The sequence below is a fragment of the Notechis scutatus genome, chromosome 1, assembly GCF_049901735.1.
Source record: "Notechis scutatus isolate UNSWTSFEM ecotype Mainland chromosome 1, rNotScu1.2, whole genome shotgun sequence".
NCBI classification, from domain to species: Eukaryota; Metazoa; Chordata; class Lepidosauria; order Squamata; family Elapidae; genus Notechis; species Notechis scutatus.
The window spans coordinates 322506815-322529483 of record NC_142009.1 but is presented as its reverse complement, the minus strand read 5'-3'; the positions used below and the strand labels follow the sequence as shown (position 1 = coordinate 322529483).

Here is a 22669-nt window from a genome sequence, read left to right as displayed (position 1 = left end):
AAATCGGACTGAAAATCCCATTGGTCAATAGACGGTCTTGACTACAGCGGCAGTCTGCGATTGGCTAATATGCCCTCACGAGCCGGCGGGCTCTAGCATTGGCTGGGACGGGTTTACGTTCGTTATCATAGAGATATATCTTGTAGGTAGGGAATTTTAGCGGTATAAGCATTCTGGGTCAATTATACCGTTCTTGTTGGCTAGATGCCGCTCTAGGCACTACTCATTCTCTATCTTCAGGCGTTTTTAATTTTACAACGGAAGTGCAAGTCAAGCGGATGTGAACTCGCGAGGCTTTTGGGCGTACCGAGAAGCACTGGATTCAGGGTCGCCGGGGCTTCTCGTGTGCGGGCTGGTGGAAGACCGCCGTCATGTCGGCTAGCGCCGTCTATGTATTGGATCTCAAGGGCAAGGTGTGTGAAGAGGGATGGGCCTTCCGCGAAACTTCCAGCTGCAGGAGCAGTCTACCAGCTGTAAAGTGTAAATAACTGCTTTCAGAGAGGCAGCTGCTTTATTCTGCGATTTAAAAAAAGTTAAGGGGATTATAAATAGGAGAAGCTAAGTAAGGTGTTGAGTTTTTGCTTTGCTAGAAACGTGGAAAGGTAATTCTGATTTTAAATAGAATATTCAGGGACTTAAACGGGGAGCGATGCCAGAAAATCATATGTCCACATTTCTTTAATTGTTCTATCTGTCCCTCACTAAGTCCCTTAATGCACTCCAGCACTGAATATCAGGAATCATTGATTTTTATATGTCAACTGCATATAATGAAAATCTGTATAAAATGTTTTAAAGGTGGCATTTTGCACCAACAAGATTGGAAAAAATGTTTAAAGACGGTTCCCCTAAATGTTGGAAGTGCAACCAGACACCTGGTTGGTATTACCATATGTGGTGGACATGCCCAAAAGCGAAAAAATACTGGAAACTTGGTTGGAAAAAATGATAAAGCAGCATATAGATTTGAAACCAGAAATATGATAAAAAGAATATATATTTGAATTTACATGTACTAACTGCTGCCAGAATTATATTTGCACAACAATGGAAAAGCGAAGAGATCCCGACAGATGACAGTGTAATCAAAAAAATATTAGAATATGCAGAAATGGACAGATTAACGCTTACAATTAAGGAAAAAGAAGGAACTGAATATTTGTTTTACCAATGGTTAGATAATAAAAACAGAACTTAGAAATATGGAGTTATACAAAGGACTAATGTAATAAAGGAGATTTCTTAAGGTAGATAAGTAAAATATTATTATAGAATTAATATTATTGTGATGAATATTATTGTAAACATTTTGATTATTTCTTAAAACTAATTGTACCCAGACAACACAGTTTGATTGAAATTGAATTTTTACAAGTAATTATATAAACAAATCTTTTTAAAAGGAATCTTTGATTTTCTCTACTATTGAGAGAAGAAAGAAAAGTGAAATAAGCCACAAGTTGAATCTATTTAACATTATTCTTGTTTATGTAATTATATTTTGCTGTTCTGTAAAAGAGAATTGCTGGGAGGGACAGTATCTGTTTCTCCTTCCCTGGGATTAAATTTAGATTCATATCACTAGTGGCCTAAGTAAATGAGCTTCTAGCCGTTACACTTCCTACTTGAAACCAGTTGTGAGAAACCAGTTATTATTTAAAGCTAGAGGGTTGTTTAGTATCGATAATCAGTGAGGTTCTGGTACCGTATCTTGTTAACCGAAAAGTGGTTTCTTTTGTAGCACATACAAACTTGTCTGAGGCAACGTTCATAAATTTTACTGTTTCAAAAACTGCTAATAGTGTCCCTACTGTTTTAGGTTCTTATCTGTAGAAATTACCGTGGAGATGTGGATATGTCAGAAGTAGAACATTTTATGCCTATACTTATGGAGAAGGAAGAAGAAGGGACGCTCTCACCTATTCTGGCTCATGGAGGTGTTCGCTTCATGTGGATTAAACACAACAATTTATATTGTATCTTTTGCCAAAATAAGGGTTAATGTGCTGACACCTTGATCTAGGACTCCAGGTAGTGAAGAAAGTCATTTTAAGGAATCTCTTTAGCTAAACTTTTTACTTCAGATTTAATTTTTAAAAGGCTCGAGTTTAATAACTAAATTAGTCAAAAGAAAGGCAATCAGTTTCCCTCATTATTCACATGCTAATCTGCACTTTGTTCTCAGAAACTTTTTTACTTGTTATTTATTATTTATCTCTTAAGAAATACTCTCAGGCTTAAAAAAAACACTGAGTGGAGGTCTAAATGTTATTGAAGAGCAGCTGATCAGGTCTGAATTCACTAAATCTGGTCAGGGAAAAAGAAAAACAATTACACCCTTTAAATTTCAGAATTGGAAGAGATTTCAAAAATGATCTACTTAAACCCTGCTCAGGCAGAAAATCCTCTATTGCTGCATCTTGGTAGGTTGCCATCAATTTACTGCTGTTCTAGTGAAACAAAGTTGACTGCCTTTTATTGTTGAGCATTTCATGCTATGAAGAGAATATGAAAAGCAGTTCTAAAGATCTCTGTTCAGTAAGACTTTTCAGTGGCCAGTCAAATATAAATGAAGCACAGAAGCAGGAAATTCATATTAATGTCAAATTTTCTTTTTCTTGAGTTCACTAGTACTGACCCTCTCCTTTAAAAACACATTTTCCTATGTGATAATCTTTTAGATAGTCAAAGATTGCTTTCAGATCATTTTAATTGTCTCCAGGCTAAACATATGCAGTTCCATATGTTTAGCCTGGTATCCATCTGGTATCGAGCCTCCTAATATTTTTTTGCCTTTCTTTAGACTCATTTCAATTTATTAATATCTTTCTTAAAACACAGAGCCTAGAATTGGGCATAGTATTGGTCTGTCCAAAAAAATAACCTGTTTCCCATAATCTAGATACAGTACTTTCATTGATTTTTGCCTAGAAAGACATTATTTTAGTGAAGTTTAGAATCATTGCATTTCTGGTTTTCTAAAGTTAGGATATGTATTATATATTTTTTTGATACAAGTTAATAGTTTGCAGGAAATTAAGTAGGATGTTCATAGAAAAAGAAACTACTAAAATATAAAATATAAAGAGGAATAGCTTGGAAATATGAATAAGCTCCTGAACATGCTGTCCCAGTGGTTGCCACTTCAAAGAAGAATGCCTGTGTCTCTCTCGTGTTCTCATTTCTATACAAGGTAGTTCAGGTGAGTGTGGCATTGATTCTATTATGAATCAAATTCTGAGATTTCGTTTGGGGTTTATTCTCTAGAGTGAGAAGTAATTGTGATTATATCAACAACTTTTATTTTAAAAACAATTGGATAATGAAATTGGAATTTCACCATATAGGCATATTGTATTTCTTTTTAACTTTTTATTTCAGGTCTTTTCTGAATATTTCAAGGAACTGGAAGAAGAAAGCATTCGGGATAATTTTGTGATTATTTATGAACTGCTAGATGAGTTGATGGACTTTGGATATCCTCAAACCACAGATAGTAAAATTTTACAAGAGTAAGAATGTGGCTTGGAACTAAAAGACTCACATTTTCTGTATATTTAACAATTCAGGATGGCTGAAACTGTCCTTTATTTAGTTGGTGTAATCCTAATTTAAATAAATCTGTAGGACTAAAATATGCAGATACTCTTATTTTGAACATCTTGCCTGTGTTGATATAGATACATAACACAAGAAGGCCACAAGTTGGAAACTGGAGCCCCACGTCCTCCTGCCACTGTTACAAATGCTGTGTCTTGGCGTTCTGAAGGAATCAAGTACCGAAAGAATGAAGTCTTCCTGGATGTCATAGAATCTGTTAATCTTTTGGTATGTCTATGATTACAAGTCCTAAAATCATTAATACTGAATAATGTATCCAGACAGATTTATTATTCTACTGTTTTGGCCTTGTCAGCAACTTTTCAAGACCTTTGGAATTTCTTTTCCTAGCTCAGAACCACTCAGTGTTTAAACAAGAGCTGATTTCTAATCACTGTCCTAGAGTTCAAGTTTCAGAAAAGTCCAGCAAAATTCTTTCAATATCTTTAATTTTAATAATTGTGTTTTTTAGTGGGATGAAACACTGAAAAGTTGTAAGAGAAGGACAGAGAGAATCTCAGATATATAGAGACTTAAAAGTCAATTCCTTTTATTTGCTTATCAATAGATCTTAAATAAAAGGAACTTGACTCATTTTTTGAGTTTCTAAGTAACTGAGTTACATTCACGGCAGATAATCCACCCGGCCTTGCATCAGTACCGCCAATAAAAATGATCATCCTGGCCATTTATTCCTTTATATAAACTTTTACTGTCTAAGAGCACAGTGGCTCAGGTGATTAGGACTCTGGGTTGGAAGTAAGCGAGCGACCTGGTCTGATGTGCTGCCATGGGGCAGAGTGAACGCCTGTCCTTCATTCCAGCTCCTGCTGGGACAAGAAAGGAGCACCCAACTGGGCATCCTCTGGACAAGAGTGATGTCACTGGCTATTCCTTCCAACCCAGAAGCACCTCAGTGCTTCTTACATGAGTGTGATGCAAATGTTTACTACTTTCTGTATTCCTGCATGGGGATGTAAAAAACAAACCCACTCCATCTTCAGAGTAAGAGTGCTACAGATTCTGGTCACTTTTAGGAGAAGAAGCTATTTTGTAGGAGCACTACAGCGCTTCCAGCAGTTCTGGCCTTTTCCTTTGCTAGAAGTATTTAGCATGAAAATTCATCACTTATGATCAACTGAGGCCTTTAGATCCATTTCATATGTACTGTTGCAAAACCCAGATGTCTTGCATTCTTCACTTACGTCACATTTATTATAACATATTGTCAACTCGTAAAGCATTCCTGGACTCCTTTCGCTTTTGGCTCGAGGCTCATGATTTGATTAGAGCGTTAACACTTTATGTAGATCACCACTTGTTAGTCTTGCCTTTGAGTTTCTCAGTATTTTGAAATGTGGACCCGCCCCTCCCTGCCCTTCAATTTCAGGTTAGTGCCAACGGGAATGTTCTGCGCAGTGAAATTGTTGGATCCATCAAAATGAGGGTTTTCTTATCTGGAATGCCAGAGCTCCGCCTTGGCTTGAATGACAAAGTCCTCTTTGATAATACTGGCCGTGAGTATGTCTGCTTCTTCTGGGTTGCCTCTCCTGATTTTCCTCTCTTCTTCCCTGTCCTTGCAGCCTGATTTGGAACAATTTTACATGTGGGGAGGACTTGAAGGACACAAATGCTTCAAGAAGTTGCAAGGCTTAAAGGCATCCATCTTGGCCTTTAAACCTTTTTTTATAAAGTGCTGAATTGCGGCTGTGTTTGTGCCATGGATTGCTGGGAGGGTGACTGGAAGCTGCAAATAGGGTGCTACCGAGCTGCATGTGGACTATTAACCCATCATATTAAAAAGTCAACGTCCTTACTAGAGTCCTTGTACTTACGAAATCATCCCTTTGAACTCGTCTGTACTAATTGGAATTGTCTCAGAAACATTTTGTCTTAACCAATTTAATGCTGTCCTCCTGTCAGTTTCTTCATTATGAAACTTAAGAGAGAGGTTCTCAAAATTTGCAGTATCATGACCTCTTAAAATGATGAATTAATTTGTGAGTAAAATAAAATAAAGCTGCTGTGGTTTTGGTTTCGACATACTACTGAATGAGCCATCCCACCAAACCAGCCTGGGATCTTTTCTCTGCTTTGCCTGGTGAAATTCCCTGAGGACATTGCCAAGCACAGTAGGAGTGAGTTGACACCACTCCTGCTTTGCTTGCTCAACAAAACTGCCAACATCCTCTAATAGCAATAGCACTTAGACTTATGTAGCACTTCACAGTGCTTTACAGCCCTCCCTAAGCAGTTGACAGAGTAGGCATATTGCCCCCAACATTCTGGGTCCTCATTGGAAAGATGGAAAGTGAGCCGGGAGGAATTGAACTGCTGAACTGCTGGCAGTCAGCAGAAATAGCCTGCAGAACTGCCTTCTAACCACTGCGCCACTACGGCTCCTAAGTTGATCATGACTAACCAATGGCTCATCAGTCCCAGTATGAGAACCCCTGGCTTAGAGTAGTAGACCTAGGGGCAGTGATTATAAATTCTCTCCTTTACTGGGATGTATCTGTCTTCTGCATGTGGCTTGTACAGGGGTACTTCTCTGCACCTGATTGATGTAATGCCTCTCCTTTCTCTTTTTATAGCGGGGATTGATTACTATTCTTTAGGAGAAGGGCTCTCCAAACTTGGCTTGGTTCCAAGTATAGCTGGCTGAGGAATTCTGGGAGTTGAAGTCCACATGTCTTAAAAGTTTGCCAGGTTCGGAGACCCCTGCTTTAGGAAATTGGCCTAGGGTGATCTCAGCACAGACCTACTACTATAGTTTCCCTTTCTGAGCCTGGGCCTTCTCTTCTATCTCCCTGACAGGCGGCAAGAGCAAATCTGTGGAACTGGAAGATGTGAAATTCCACCAGTGTGTTCGTCTCTCTCGTTTTGAAAACGATAGGACTATTTCATTCATCCCACCCGATGGAGAATTTGAGCTCATGTCTTATCGCCTTAATACCCATGTACGTGTGTTTTAAATCTTGGGTTACAAACAGAATCATCCCCCCTTTTTTTGGCTCTTTCTTTTGTGGCTTTAACTCTCCATTTAGACCAGGACAGATGATATCTGTAACATACCCAGTGAATGAAATGGCTGGAATCAATCAATTGCCGCTTGTTGGATTGCTGCTGTATATGATAGTAATGAAGGTGAAGTAATCCCGGAAAGAAAGTACCACAGCATTGGGTGGCTTTGTAGACCAGTCAAGAGTCAAGTCACACTGTGAGTTCGGTAGCCATGGATGTCTTGGGTCCTCTGTAGGGGGCTCCCCTTTTCTCTAGAAATAAAAGAGAAACGGATGAATCTTCTGGCACTTGGGGAGCCAGTGATGCGATAGCAGTTTATCTTATCACCTGCAGGTAAAGCCTCTAATCTGGATTGAGTCAGTTATAGAGAAGCATTCCCACAGCCGCATAGAGTACATGATCAAGGTAAGTGGAATCCAGAAAACTCTCTTGACCCTTCATGGCCCATTGTGCAAAGCAATTCTGTTCCCAAAGGTTCTAGCGAAAAAGTAGCAGCTGTTAAAGCACCTCGGAGGCCAGGTTTACACACGCAGTAAAATCTCAAAACCATTTCAAAGGTCTCCAATGTCCATTCCTTGCTATCTTTCCCTACTGAGCATACAATAAGTGTTGAAAATACATGGTTGTTAAGGAAAGGTGAGCAAGCACGGGCTGCGTGTGACCTTGGAGCACACTTTGCACCATTAAATTACGATGGTGCATTTAAAACAAAATCTAATAAAGTGATTGAAAGAACAGGTCCAATATTTCTAGCCTTGCCTTTTTTGTTGAAAAAGAGGCCAGGAAAAGACTGGTTCTTAGCCAATAATATAATGACCACTTTATTCAAGCTAAGCACAACTTATCCTAAGCTAGGCCTTTTGGAACAGTACTTGTGGAGAGAAAGACATTAGAAATTATACTTTGCAAATTTCTCGGTTTATTTGGGATTGTACTTTCTATAGCCATTTTTGAAATCCTTTTAGGCCAAGAGTCAGTTCAAGCGCAGATCTACAGCGAATAATGTGGAGATTCACATTCCTGTTCCCAATGATGCCGATTCGCCGAAGTTCAAAACCACCGTTGGGAATGTCAAGTGGGTTCCTGAGAACAGTGCCATTGTGTGGTCCATCAAGTCTTTTCCAGTAAGCTCATTGATTGTGAACATCTCTGGGAGGAAGGCCAACTATGTAAAAAAAAAAAAAAAAAAAAAGCTGTATGCATTTTATTTCCAAAGGAACTTTGTGTAGAACGGTTCTTACTCTGTAGCTACCTAACTGTTCAGCGCAGTTGTTTCATTAGCTCATTTCAAAAGAATTTTGCCCTGCCCATTGAGGTTTAGTCCACTTCCATTGATCCCATGGAATTGTCTATCACGCTGGATAGAATTGCACAGATTTTGTGGAACGGATGGTTATTCTTCAGCTCTTTGGCGCGAGAAGCTCTGAGAGGTGGGATAAAATGAAAATCGACTCTCTGCTAACTTACAGGGAGGGAAGGAGTACTTGATGAGGGCCCATTTTGGGCTCCCAAGTGTGGAAGCTGAGGACAAAGAAGGGAAACCTCCCATCAGTGTGAAGTTTGAAATCCCATATTTCACCACATCTGGAATTCAGGTAAGAAGGCTATCGTTTTGGGTCTCTTGCCAGCCTATATGGGCTTTTAGTGATCTTGTCCACTCTCTATGCTTCATGCTTCTCCTTTTGTCCCACCCCTGTGAATGTGGGAAGCAAATGGACTTCTTCAGACGGAGGTTGAAGTTTTACTTGTGTTCCTTTTCAGGTTCGTTATTTAAAAATAATTGAGAAGAGTGGCTACCAGGCATTGCCTTGGGTCCGCTACATTACCCAGAACGGAGGTATGTGAAAAGACACTTTGCTTATTAGATACCTTCAAGTGGCCTTGCAGCCACAAAATGAGGCTGGTATATCAAATGGTTTACCTGGTGGGTGTCACATGCTGTATGGATGATTTCCATGTGCTTGCAGTAAGAATGAGGTCTAGGTGGGGCTGAATTTGGTTAAGAAACCAGAGCTCTTATCATGTGTTTCTCCTGGGATAAGGAATGTGATTATTTGTGCCAGAAGTTTCATAAGTAAAACAAGGCATACCATACATCTTAAAATTTAAAATAGAAGATGGAAATATATGTGTTAGACAGTTCTTACCCCAAAACTAGCAACATTAATTACGCAATTAATTAAGGGATGGGATGGTTAGTATATAGCTGAGCATAGTTTTTAGAATTAGATGATCCTATGTAAAAACAACAGGGAAAAAGTAAGGTCAGGGGTAGATGATTAAAACTTGGAGTAGCAATGGAGAAACCATTTTCAGTTTCTTGCTTGATCAGGCAATCCACTGGTTTTTTTTGGACTAGTCACTTTTCCCCAGTCTACCCTAATTGTTGCTGTTGTAAAGATGAAACAAGAGGCAATTTTTCACATGCCTCTTTCATTTCCATAGAAAAAAGGCTGGATGCAGTGGTAACAAATGAACACGTTTAAAAAAGATGGAATGGAAGGGCTCTCTGTGTATAGCTTCATAGCTCTTCATCACCGAGTTCATTCAATTTTCTTTTCATCCTAGATTATCAACTTCGAACACAATAACGTCAACTCAGTTACTGTTGCCAAGAAAGTAACCAATATCCCTGGTCAGAAACATGTTTGGTGCTTGAAGGTATGGGCCAAGGTTGTCTTGCTGGCTGGAAGTGGAATCAGGCTGTGTCCCATATCCAGCTGTACTTGGACCAGTGTTTAGTGCAGACCTCATGAATGTTTTTTTTCCTTGTACGCCCCATTCAGTGTTGTTTTTTGTTAGGAGTAGCTGTTGCCTTGAAACAAGCCAAGAGCCAATCTTGGGGAAAACTTGGCTGGTCTTATTTCTTTGCTTCAGAAATTGGGGACTATTCGTCCTCCTTTCTGAAGTTTTGTGAGTATTAGCTGAGCTCCTCTTGCCAACCATTTGCCCGCTGATGCGTCTTAATGCTAGTTAAACTCCAGTGACATCTTGAAATCAGTTTTGTTTGCATTGCTGGGTTGTTTTTGCAAATTAATTATTGACAACGGACTCCCCAGATGCAGAGTTTACAACATCAATTTGCTTGATGGCGTTCGGTTTAAGAAAGAACATGAAGTTGGTGTCATGAGATGTTCTTATGTGAGGGCGAGGGTGTGTGCCTCAATGGATGCCTGACACTCCCCCCGTCAACTTCTGAATCGTCTAGCCGAGAAGAACATCCTATCTGTATATCTTTTTCAAGCAGCAACTGAGATGACCAACATGCAACTGAAGTCTCTTTGTGGAATTTGTATGATGATCTGCTTCTCTGTAAAGAAAAATCAATGTGTATATAGAAAACTTACTTTGCCGCTGAGAAAGGTTCTGTTTTTATTTTATTTTTTGTCTTCATTCCTTGGATGGTTTCTGTGCACAGAGGGTCATGCTTGGGAAGCATTCTGCCAGCCCTTGCTTAGCTTTCAAATGGCACAGTCATCTAGGTGCTGCTGTATCTGGTGATTGTGAGAACAAGGCCATAATCACGGCAGTTCCTATAAGAACTCCCAAGATGGTAAAACAGACGCACAGTGTCTTGTGAGTGCCTCCTCTACTCTAGCCCCTTTGCGGGGGACTGGAAATCCCAGAAATGCCACTTACCTATTTTTCCCCTTGCAGTTCCAACGCAGCCTTTCTCAATTGGCTCCAATCACATATCAGGAAAGGCTGCTCTAGCAGAACAAGCAAGTGCCCCCACCCCCAAATGGCTTTAGGTCAAAGATTTTGCTGCTTTCTTAGAGTAATCCATCTTTGAGGTCTGCTCAGTGGCAGTTGGTCACGTCTGATAGAACACAAAACATCACATATGCTCTTCAGCAACATATCTCTGCTCACAATTTGGCTTTTTTTCTTCTTCTTCTAAAGAGTTGTGGGGTTCGATTTCATGATATACTTGCAAAGATTACATTCAAGTGCTTGCTTTTTACAAAGTGGATTGGGAGAAGCAATAAACATGAAGCTGAGAATGTGATGCCCTAGGTAACTGCAGCGAGACCCATCAGTTCCTGGAAAAACAGCCCTAGCCGATTACTTGTAACTGTGAAAAATCACTTGGTAGTTGAACAAATGCAACGGTAATGGGTTGGTGGTACACTTTAATTATTCACAGGTATATTTTTGCCCATAGTTGCACTTAAAAGGGCCATGTTTGTGATGGGGCTCTCCTGGAGTTGCTAAATTACAATTTCTAGCAGTCTTAGTGTTGGTAATTATGAGGAATAATCACTGTAGTTTGCAGTTTTTGTCAGAATGATGAAAGTGGTATTTCAGTGCAGGATCATAAGTGCCACCCTTTGGGGTATTGTGTGTGATGTCATGAAGCTCACAGAAAAGGGACACCGCTTGCATTGTGATGCCACAGCACTACTCATTAGTCTGACCCATCTGCAAATGCTACTGCCGAGAAAGTTGGAAACTGTAGTTCAGAACTCTGGAAGGCCCAGAATCCCTGAGAAATACACAAGATAACCATTGGTCAGGGACAGATCGATTCACTTGCCAAAGTTGAATCTAAAACCATTACTATTATTTAACCGGTTCCCTCCAGCTGCCAGAAATGTCAACGTTATGCCTTTAACCAGGGCATTGTATTTGTTGTCTAAAAGTCTGTTTTAAATAAATGAAATGACCAGAATTTTAGCGTCTTGGTTTTCTTTTGCATGAATCTAGGTTTGGTATTTTCTGGTGGGAAAAAGAAATTAAGATGAGAATGTGCATATTTAATCCACCCTTGCTCTAAGGAACTGAGGAACATGGATTGTTTTTTTCACTTTTAATAATTTTGTGTGGTAAAGCAAGCCTGGAAGAAGAATATGGTACTAGAAAACAATCTGTCTTGTCCCCAGGAAAGCAGAATAATGTGCTCATGTCACCAGGAGTTGAAGTAGAGATAGCCCTTGTCACCTAGAGATTGTTTCATAGCAGTGTGTGGAGTGTTGTACTTGGTTTCAGTCCTACATTCTAGCCACCTTCAATAAAAGTGTTTATGGAGCTACATAATTATCCAGGTTATGGTTGTCCCAAAGATGCTTTTTAAAAAGCAACTGGATTTTCCTGGTTTTTTTTTTCTTTGAAGATGTTTTCCTTCTCATCCAAGAAGCTTCTTTAGTTTTTCAAAACTGAAGATTCTTGGATGAGAAGTGAAACGATTTTCAATGAAAAAAAAAGTTAAAAGTCCAGTTGCCTTTTAAAAAGCACCTTTGGGTTCAATGCAAGTGATGTTATGAGAACTTAATGACTGATGACTATCTGCTTAGAAAATGGTCTGGTTTTGTTTGAATCATTTTTGATACACACATTTCAAAACAATATTAAAAACACATCCAAAAGGGACAAAATAAAGGCTATGGTTAAGATGAAAGAGTGATAAAACAGATGAAGGATGTAAGGGTCACGAGAAGTTCTTAGTGTGGGACAGACCATTGTTCAATGGTACCATATGAGGGCCTTGGCAAAAAAATGGATGTGGAAGAAGTGAAAGAAAAGTAGTAGAATTATTACAGAAATGGTTGTTACAACAATGAGAGCCATATGTGGTATAAACAAAGATAAACTAGCAAGGAATTGTTAAGTTTGGAACAGGGAGAAAATGTAAAGCAATTTTGATGGGAAGCATGATCCTATTGTGGAAAGGGAACTTCACGAGGACAGTGGTGACACTCAAGCAGGAAAAGCCCGAGGGGAACATCAGGCCAGCCATAGAACAAACTTGCATAGGAAAAGAAATTTAATAAAAAGTATTGAAAGGAGCCCCCAGACAAAAGCCAAGTAGTTAAGAAAGCTAGGGAAACAAGGAAAAGAAAACCCTTACAGGCCCAATCAGCAAAACAAAACAGACAGAAGACACAGAATAATTTACATAGGAAACAGACAGGAGATTGCTAGGAAACAAATAGAAAAACCCATTTTAAAGGTAAAATTGATTAAGAAAGAACCGATAAGGCAATCAAGCCGCCCGCAGAGTTATTTTCCACACCTTGCTAAGTATGCCTTCCGGCGAAAATTAAACTCTGACAGGATTTTAATATCTAAACATTAAACACTAAACGTACATTCACACACAAAGGGAGGAAAAAGGTATAAAGAACTAGGAATTCACCATTCAAAGTTAGCTAGCTAGCCCGGGAACGCAGACTTCTTGCTGTCTCTTGCCTTCCTGAAAAAAATAAAACACTCAGCTCTCAAGCAGTTTGTCTGAATCCTTGCATTGGAGTTCTCCCAGCTGGAAAAAACCCGAATCCTCAGAAGAAAGGCATTTTCCAGCCTTTTAACAATTGGCGACCACGAAGATTTTCCAGCCAACCCTGCCACCGGACCGGGCCCGCGGATCCAAACCCAGCCGGCGTGGACCTTCTTTGTCCAGGGACAACATCCACGGACCCAGCCCGGAAGGCATAAGGGTAGTAAAGGGAGTCCTTGGGCTTTTTTTTTTTGCTCAACAGCTGCTTGAAAGCAGGTGAGTACCGCTTCAAATTTTCTTTCTAGGGAGGGGAGTGGAAGCGTGAGTGTACCCGGTGTGTGATTGTGGGTTTCTCTGCGGAAACAGTGGGATCTCACCTCCTCTGTGATTGCCAGCCGCACCCCAGCCAGCTGCTAGCTCCAACAAGCCGTGACCGGCTGGATTTGGGAACGCAAGGGGTGATCACGGAGTGTGAGTCCTTCTGAAGGACGTAAGAAAAACCAAGTGGGCTGAGAAAGGAACTGGTGTTGGGAAATAAATAGAAAGCAGAATAAATAGTCCCAGTGTATCCCCAAGCAAAGCCCTGTGCAGTTAGAAGGGGCTGCACGGCTGCTGGTAAACAAATTGGAAATAGTTTAGCTTATAAAGCAGAGCAGGTCCTTCCAGATCCCCACCTTTAAGGGAGATCTGAAAACTGACGCGGAGTGTGAGGAGGGGCCCGTACCGGTGCTGCTAGGGGCAGACGGTCCTCCAAGATCCCCCGTTTTTAGGGGGTCTTCAAACTGACGGCGGAGTTTCCCTAAGAGAAAGGGGCCCGTACTCCGTGTGTAGGGAAACCGGAGTCCTTTCCAGACCCTTTTTGTCTGAAAACTGACGGCGGTAGCCGGCTAAACCAAAGTAATCCCCACATCAGGTAGGGAAAATGGGAAGTTGTAGCTCGAGGGCAATGCAAGAGACCCCCTTAGATAAATTACTTGAGGCTTGGGACGAAAGGCTAGTGCCTGTCCTGCCTGGAATGAATAAAAAAGATGCAAAAAGAATTTGCAAAAATGGGCTTTGTTGCGAGATGACACAGGAAGACAAATTTGGCCTGACAGCGGTACCTTAGATTATAAAACCCTGAAAGCACTTAGAACACGCATTAAACCCAGCCAAATACCCTATTGGTACTGCTGGGCTGAAATGGCTAGGACAAAAGACCTAACTGAGGAACAGATCAGAAAAACATGAAACCCATTCTCTGGAAGGAAAACTGAGGCACGGATTATGGCTCCCTTTTAAGCAAGCCAGTGCCAGGCAGAAATAGGGGACAACTAGAATATGTTTTTACCCACACTCCCTTCTCTGCCTCTGACCTAGTCATCTGGAAAAAGATACCCCAACCTTCAGGGCTGATCCTCAAACAGTAATTCAAACCCTGAAATCAATCATAAACAGCCATAACCCATCCTGGGATGACATGACCCAGCTGCTACAAGTCTTTCTAACGAAAGATGAATTATTAAAACTATTTGAGAAAACAGACCAAATCGCTAAACTGCCAACTATCCCAGGACAGGCAGCCCCAGCCCGCATCGCATGGCCAGTACATCGCCTAACTGGGACTACAATGATACCAATCATTGGGATGAATACACAAGAGCAAAAATAACTTAATAGAAGCCTTAGAGGAAATTGGCAAAAGCCCCTAAACTGGTCTGAATTCCAAAAACCACACAAAAGAAAAAGAAAACCCTGATGCTTTTGGGTCCGCCTGACAGAAGCAGCTATTACATATGCCCATCTAGACCTTAGCTGCCTGAAGGACCAAAGGATTTTAGCTTCAGCCTTCGTGGATCAGTCCACCTTAGATATTAAAGAACATTTCCACCGTTTTGTCTCTAACTGGCTAACCTTAGACATAGCGGAGTTGCGCAGGATTGCTAACCGTCTATGACCAAAGAGACAAGTTGAAAGAGGAAGAGAAAGATAGAAAGAGACGAATAGAAAGACAGGAAGACCTGAAAATGTTTGCTGTAATGCAACATAATACCAGACAACCGTCTGTTAGAACTCCTATAATTCAAAAAAATGCTGGCATTGCGATAAAGCAGGGTGGTCACAAAGCAGATGCCAGCATTGCTATAGGTGCGGACAGGAAGGGCATTTCAGCAGGCAATGCAGGCAACACCCCCCCGCAACCGGTATCACCCACCACCTAGAAACACGAGGCCAAGCAATAATCCAGCTAATTACACTGAGCAACAAAGTTTCAGTCATCAGACACCACCAGCGCTCCCTTTCCTCCAATCAACAATAACAATAGACATAAATGGGAGCAAAGGAGAGAACAAGATTTACCCCCTTCTTGACTAGAGCATGATAAGGAAAGCACTGAATTCATGGCTACCTTTAATGGACTAGCTATCCCTTTAAAAAATGGCCCAGAAGGGGAACCCATTGTTACTATTCTTATAGGAGGAAAGAAATACAATTGCTTAGTTGATACTGGAGCCACCTCCTCATTAATTACTGAACCACCATATAAAGCTTCAGTGGCTGAAGGGCTCGGGATAACATAATGGGAGTCGGGGGAAAATAATCCCTGTAGAATTTACCCACAACATACCAGTAGAATTAGGACCTTTCACAATAGACCATGCATTCACTATTTGCCCCAGTCACCACTATCCCTATTAGGAAGGGATCTCCTCTGTAAAATGGGAGCTACCATAACATGTGGCAAACAAGGGCTGCAATTAGAAATCCCAGGAAAGGGCACGCACAAAACAATCATGCTGATAACCAGCAACACGGGGCTTCATGAGGATTTAAAAGCCTACCACCCTCCTTATGGGGCTGGGACGCATCAGAAGTGGGACTACTTAAAGGAGCAACACCAGTTACTATCCAAGTAAAAAAAGGACCACCTCCATGCGTGCCCCAATACAAAATCCTGCAGAGGCAATTCTCCCCATAAAGAAATTAATCCAAGCATACCTACAGCAGGGAGTTCTCATTAAATGTACCTCTCCCTGCAACACCCCCATTTTCCTGTGAAGAAATCTACAGTAGATAAAGATGGAAATCCCATCTTTAGATTTGTTCACGATTTGAGGATCATAAATAATCACGTGATACCAAGAGCCCCATAGTACCTAATCCATCAACTATAATTACTGAAGTGCCAGCCTCAGCCACCTATTTTTCTGTCATCGATTTGTGCTCTGCCTTTTTAGCATTCGGTGGATCCTGCATCCCAATATCTATTTGCCTTTACCTGGCAAGACCAACAATATACTTGGACTCGATTGCCACAAGGCTACACTGAGTCCCCACCCTATTTTCACAAATATTAAAGGCAGACCTCTCCTCCATTTCCCTACCACAACAGTCTACCTTAATCCAATATGTTGATGATTTATTACTGGCATCTCAAACTGAGCTAGCATGTAAAACAGATACCCTGTACTTACTTCAAGCCCTGGCAGAGAGGGGGCACAAAGCCTCTCCTCAAATTGCAATATTTAAAACAAGAAATAACATATCTGGGCTACATTATTGCACCAAGAATTAGAAGACTGGCCCCTAATCGAGTAGAAACCATTTTAGCCATGAAACCACCCCAGACCAAAGCGACAAGTTAGAGCCTTACTGGGAGTACTGGGCTTCTGCCGCCCATGGATCCCCTCGTTTGGAGAATTAGCCCGACCACTTATCCAATTAACAGGCAAAAACATGCCTGACCCCATTGAATGGTCCAAATCTCTGGACAAAACACTTCAGACCATGAAACAAACCCTGGCATCAGCCCCAGCACTCGGGCTACCTGACTATAGGAAACCTTTTACCTTATTCATCCATGAAAAATTAGGTGTTGCTTCTGGCGTTCTAACACAGCCTTTTGGACACACACACACCGACCAGTTGCTTATTATTCTGTAACCTTAGATCCAGTAGCTCAAGGGGCTGTCCCCTGCTTAAGAGCTGTGGCAGCTACAGTCGAACTGGTGAAACGATCTAAGGATTTGGTGCTAGGACATCCACTATTGCTAAAAGTCCCCATGAAGTTTTTGCAATTCTCTTAAAGAACCAGACACAAGTCTTCACTCAGCAGCGTTTGGCTCAATATGAAGCTGAACTTTTTACCTCTGATCACATTACCTTTGAAAGATGTAATACTCTAAACCCAGCTACCCTGCTCCCACAGAACAGGAAGAAGGCAATCTCCATGATTGCCTCCATTTAGTGCATGATGCTGAACTACCCGCTCTGATTTAACAGATACCCCACTACAAAACCCCGACATTGAACTTTTCACAGATGGTTCCTCTTATATGCACCAGAACAAAGAGTAACAGGAGCAGCTGTAGTCTCACTACAAGAAATTATCTGGGCTTCTCCTTCCTCCTTCCCACAGCGCCCAAGCCGCTGAGCTTATAGCTTTAACGAAAGCTTGCGAAACTGCTAGGAACCAATCTACCAACATCTATACAGACTCCAAATATGCTTTTGGAGTCTGCCATGCAACCGAGCCCTATGGAAACAACGGGGTTTTTAACTTCAGCAGGACAACAAATAGTACATGCATCATTGGTAGCCAAACTGTTAGAAGCCATCCAATTACCTCAAGCACTAGCAGTCATCCATTGTAAAGCCCACCAAACAGATGACTCTACAATAACAAAAGGAAATCAATATGCAGATGCAACAGCCAAATGGGTGGCAACCAAACCTCTACCTCACACCATTATCACACCAGCTTTAACAACAAAACCAGAAATATCATACACACAGTTTCTAGACAAAGGGAATCTGAACAATGGGAAAAGAAATTTTCAGCAGTTTTTGACCAAGGATTTTGGAGAGTCCCAGATGGCAGACCTATAGCCCCACGACGTCTCCTTAGGCTAATCTGCCAAAGATTACATACAAAGGGACATTGTGGCACACAAGCTATGGTGGATGCCATCAGGAGGGTATGGTATGCACCTGGAGCCTATAGTGAGGCTACCAGAATTGCCACAACATGCCAAACCTGCCAAGCAAATAATACCACCTCCAGAAAAACAATTCATGAAGGAGGAAGACCCTGGGCACAGAAACCATTTGAAAAGATCCAAATGGATTATATACAACTACCTAAGGCAAATGGGTATCAATATGCTCTTGTCTGTAAGGACCAACTAACTCACTGGGTAGAGGCCTTCCCATGCCGCCATGCGACTGCCCTAGAAACAGCCAGACATCTCCTTAAGGATGTTGTGCCTAGGTTTGGGGTTCCCACCATTCTGGACATGGATAGGGGAAAACATTTTATAGCACAAGTCCTCACCCATATATTTCAGGCTCTAGGCATTACTCAAAACCTCCATGTACCCTATTCTCCCACTTCCTCAGGGGCCGTGGAAAGAGCTAACAGGGAGATAAAAACCATACTGGGAAAACTTTGTCAGGAGACACACCTCTCCTGGCCACAAGTGCTCCCAATTGCCCTCTTTTATCTCAGAACTAGACCGAGACAGGACATAGGTATTTCCCCCTTTGAAATACTTTTTGGTCGGCCTCCTGATACCTTACAAGGTCTCGATCCTCATTCCCTCTGCCTAGATAGGGGGATATGGTTCTCTCTTCTTATCTTACAGCCCTGCAAAAGAGACTACAGACCATCTGGACCCAGACTGCACTGACACAGACCTTACCCTGGAAGAAGCCCTGCATCCATATGAGCCAGGAGATTGGGTGTGGATCAAGTTCTTCACCAGAACCTCACCTCTACAACCCAGGTGGAAAGGACCTTACCAAGTTTTACTGACTACTCACACTGCCATAAAGATCGCAGAACTGAGACTCTTGGATACATTGGACACATGCAAAGCCAGCAGTCATAGACCACAGCCAAACCCCACCACAACCAATCCCACCCATCAAACTCAAGAAAAATCCGGACACAGATCAATGGACGCTTGCAGCATTCTTCAACACCATTGAACCAAACAACTCTGAGGAACCAAGGACAATCATTGGATTACACAAAATTGGACTCCCAGGTGCTGAGTTATAACACTCTATTTTTTTTTACCTTATCCATTTTTTCCCCTTTTTAACAAAGAAGAGACTTTTATGATTTTTGATACTTGACCTATACCTTTTTTTATTTTTTATTTTTTCACATTGTACAAAAAAAAAAAAAAAGTGGGGGAGGAGGGAAGAAAAGGAATCTAGCAATGGGAAACATGAAATGCAATGTATACTATGTATTATTATTTTCTGTAACAATTGTAATACTTGTAACACAAGCAACTGCGTTCCTGGAACCAAAACTTATCCCAGAGAAAGGAAACATATGGGAATATTTAGCAAAAGAAATACTCAACACCACTAACTTTTGCCTAGCAGGAGGGAAATCAGTCAAGGATATCTTAACTACATGCCTAATGGGAGTAGCAACTAGGCCACATAACATCATTAACTACACCACATTTAGAAACCTTCCTGATTCCTACTGAAAGCATTTTTAGCTGGGGCCACTCTACAAAAACCAAGGACCACACCATGTACACCTTACACATTGCTGCAGTAACCACCTCTGAGAGATGCTTTAATGTCACCGGGTGCAGCTCACCTAGGGTCACAGAATGCATCAGTCTTAGCAACACAGAACTAAAATGCAACTATACAGAAACCATATCATTTTCATATAGTTACCTGAAGCTCCCACCAGGATGGTTTTTCCTTTGTGGCTTAAAAGCCTACTCATACCTTCCTGCAAATGCCACAAATGGCCCCTGCACCTTGGGAAGGTTAACCATGCTTATGCCATCCTTACAGAGACGACACAGGAGAGCCCTCCAAACCCTAGACTCAGACTGTGATTCCAAAGTCTCCCTTCCCACAAAACAGAATACATCTCATTGGCAATATCCTTAGTAGGGGTACCTGGATTGGCAGTACGAAATTCTAAAAATTTGAATAGACTAGCATGTACCCTGGCAAAAGCTTGAAGTCGACCTCCCATGCCCTGGATGCCCTTAACAGAGAACTGAGGGAGGTCAGAGAAGCCACTCTGGAGAATAGGGCAGCAATAGACTTCCTTCTCTTGGAGCATAACTATGGCTGCGAAACATTCAAAGGGATGTGTTGCTTCAATCTGAACGAAACCTCAGAACTCGTAGGAAGGGACATCCACCACCTGAAAGAGCTAGCTCAAAATATTGGCCAGGAGCAATCATTCCTGGACTTTTCATGGCTCTTCTCATGGATGCCGGATCTCCATTGGCTTAAAATCCTCATAACAACCACAGTCAATATTTGTGTCTTTGGAGCACTCATGTGTTGCCTCTGTCGGTGCATACCGCCCTGCCTCAGCTGCCTAAAGGCTTGTATCCCCTCTAAAAGGAGAAAATTAAAAAGGGACAGGCAGCCATGATGATGATACAGATTGATCATGAATACCAAGTATACCCAGACATTCAATCAGAAACCACCCCTTAGAAAAAAAAAAAAAAGGAAGGATTGTGGAAAGGGAACTTCACGAGGACAGTGGTGACACTCAAGCAGGAAAAGCCCGAGGGGAACATCAGGCCAGCCATAGAACAAACTTGCATAGGAAAAGAAATTTAATAAAAAGTATTGAAAGGAGCCCCCAGACAAAAGCCAAGTAGTTAAGAAAGCTAGGGAAACAAGGAAAAGAAAACCCTTACAGGCCCAATCAGCAAAACAAAACAGACAGAAGACACAGAATAATTTACATAGGAAACAGACAGGAGATTGCTAGGAAACAAATAGAAAAACCCATTTTAAAGGTAAAATTGATTAAGAAAGAACCGATAAGGCAATCAAGCCGCCCCGCAGAGTTATTTTCCACACCTTGCTAAGTATGCCTTCCGGCGAAAATTAAACTCTGACAGGATTTTAATATCTAAACATTAAACACTAAACGTACATTCACACACAAGGGAGGAAAAAGGTATAAAGAACTAGGAATTCACCATTCAAAGTTAGCTAGCTAGCCCGGGAACGCAGACTTCTTGCTGTCTCTTGCCTTCCTGAAAAAATAAAACACTCAGCTCTCAAGCAGTTTGTCTGAATCCTTGCATTGGAGTTCTCCCAGCTGGAAAAAAAAACCGAATCCTCAGAAGAAAGGCATTTTCCAGCCTTTTAACACTATGACTCCTGATTTGCAAATTATATCAAATGTGCTTGATGCAGAAAATGGAATCAATGATTGCAAATTACACTATATATATATAGCAGCTATCCTCAGAAACCCCAAAGATAAAATTGACCTGGAAAACCAAGGCATATACGAAGTCCCCTGTGCATCATGCCCGGCCACATACATTGGACAGACCAATAGAAGAATAAGTACCTGCCTGGATGAACACAAAAATGCAGTCAAAAAGCTGGAACACACTTCCTCACTAGTCCAACACATGGAAGCCACAGGTCATAGAATCAACTTCGATGGCACCAAAACCCTAGCCACTATAGAAAATCCCAGCCACAGAATCATCAGAGAAGCCATAGAGATTGAAAAAAGACCAGAAAGCATGAACAGAAGAGATGACTCCACCAGACTGTCAATCATTTGGAAGCCTGCACTCACAAACAAAAAAATCTCCACACCACAAGCCAGGCAAACACCTGGGCACAAACAGATCCCCCCTGATACCTCCAGCTCAAACACACCCCAACCAGGCACCCAGATGAAACCCAGCTTCCTAACTGGGTTAGGAACTAGTGCCAAGCTGCACTAAAGGCCTCCAATAAAGTAACACAATGTTGCCAGCCAATCAAGATACAAAAAGAGCCAAAAAACAGACAGAAGATATTAGAAACACCAATCAAGCAGAACACAGCAAACTCCAAGACCAATAAACACAGACCAAGACTCTCAACCAATCAGGATGAAGAAAAAACCATTCTGGCACAGCAATAGGCTGCCCCAAATTCAAATCTGAAACCACTGTAAAAGCCTGACTCACAGATGAACACTATACAGAAGCCTGATGATGGCAGATGAGATTCTGCCAAAACGTCGCTACAACTTTAAAAGCACAACTACTATGACGTGGGAAAATAGCCGAACAAAGCTGAATGCCATACATGTAATTACCCACGAAAACTTAACACACACACACACATATATATATATAACAAATGTTTTGTGTTCAGATGAATACTACAGTGTTAGAGAAGGTGCAGCTACCGGTAATCAAAGACAACTTTTAAAAGGAAAATAGAACTGCATATTGTATAGGGTTATAACACCAAATTCTCTTTAGTCTTTTTTTTTTTTTTTTTGCAAAAACTAGTGTCCAGACACAAAACAAATATTTCATCGTTGGCCAGATATCTTTGTGATATAGTAGTATTAATTATGAACCCTAGGTTAAAGCTTTTTACTTAAATCCATGAAGCATCTTATACAACGGGTGGAACTGTAACTTACAAAACTATATGCAAGTTACAAAGTAATTTGTAAGATTCAGGATACATGTTGCAGTAAAATCTTGTCACTTCTCTGGTTAAATCTTCCTATCGACCAGATCAAAGGTTTGGTTCAAAGGTAAAAATAAAAGTTGTAAAGATTTCTCTGCTTCTCGAAGGAAAACAATGGAGTAAGACTGCGTGGCAGGTATGTGCTCAACACACATACACACAAACAAGCGCCTTCCTCTCAGCTTTGTTCCATCCATCTTGCAGATCCCAACTGGACTTTCTTCGGTTTTATTTCCCCTTGAAAATGTTTCGCTTCTCATCCAAGAAACTTCTTCAGAAGCCAGAACTGAAAAAGCTGCTCGGATGAGAAGCGAAACGTTTTCAACGGAACCCCCCACCCCACCC

General features: G+C 41.3%; 1 protein-coding gene across 1 annotated transcript; it reads left to right on the top strand.

Annotated features, from left to right (window-relative positions):
* The first annotated feature begins 77 nt into the window (after window positions 1-77).
* On the top strand, window positions 78-11296 carry AP1M1 (adaptor related protein complex 1 subunit mu 1). The gene is made up of 12 exons (XM_026670909.2): window positions 78-413; window positions 1820-1976; window positions 3135-3202; window positions 3382-3512; window positions 3681-3828; window positions 4991-5117; window positions 6418-6560; window positions 6958-7029; window positions 7590-7748; window positions 8094-8219; window positions 8386-8461; window positions 9193-11296. Exons 1-12 carry the CDS (start codon window positions 372-374, stop codon window positions 9213-9215), a joined length of 1272 nt encoding a protein of 423 aa, XP_026526694.1. The 5' UTR covers window positions 78-371; the 3' UTR covers window positions 9216-11296.
* The last annotated feature ends 11373 nt before the right edge of the window (window positions 11297-22669 follow it).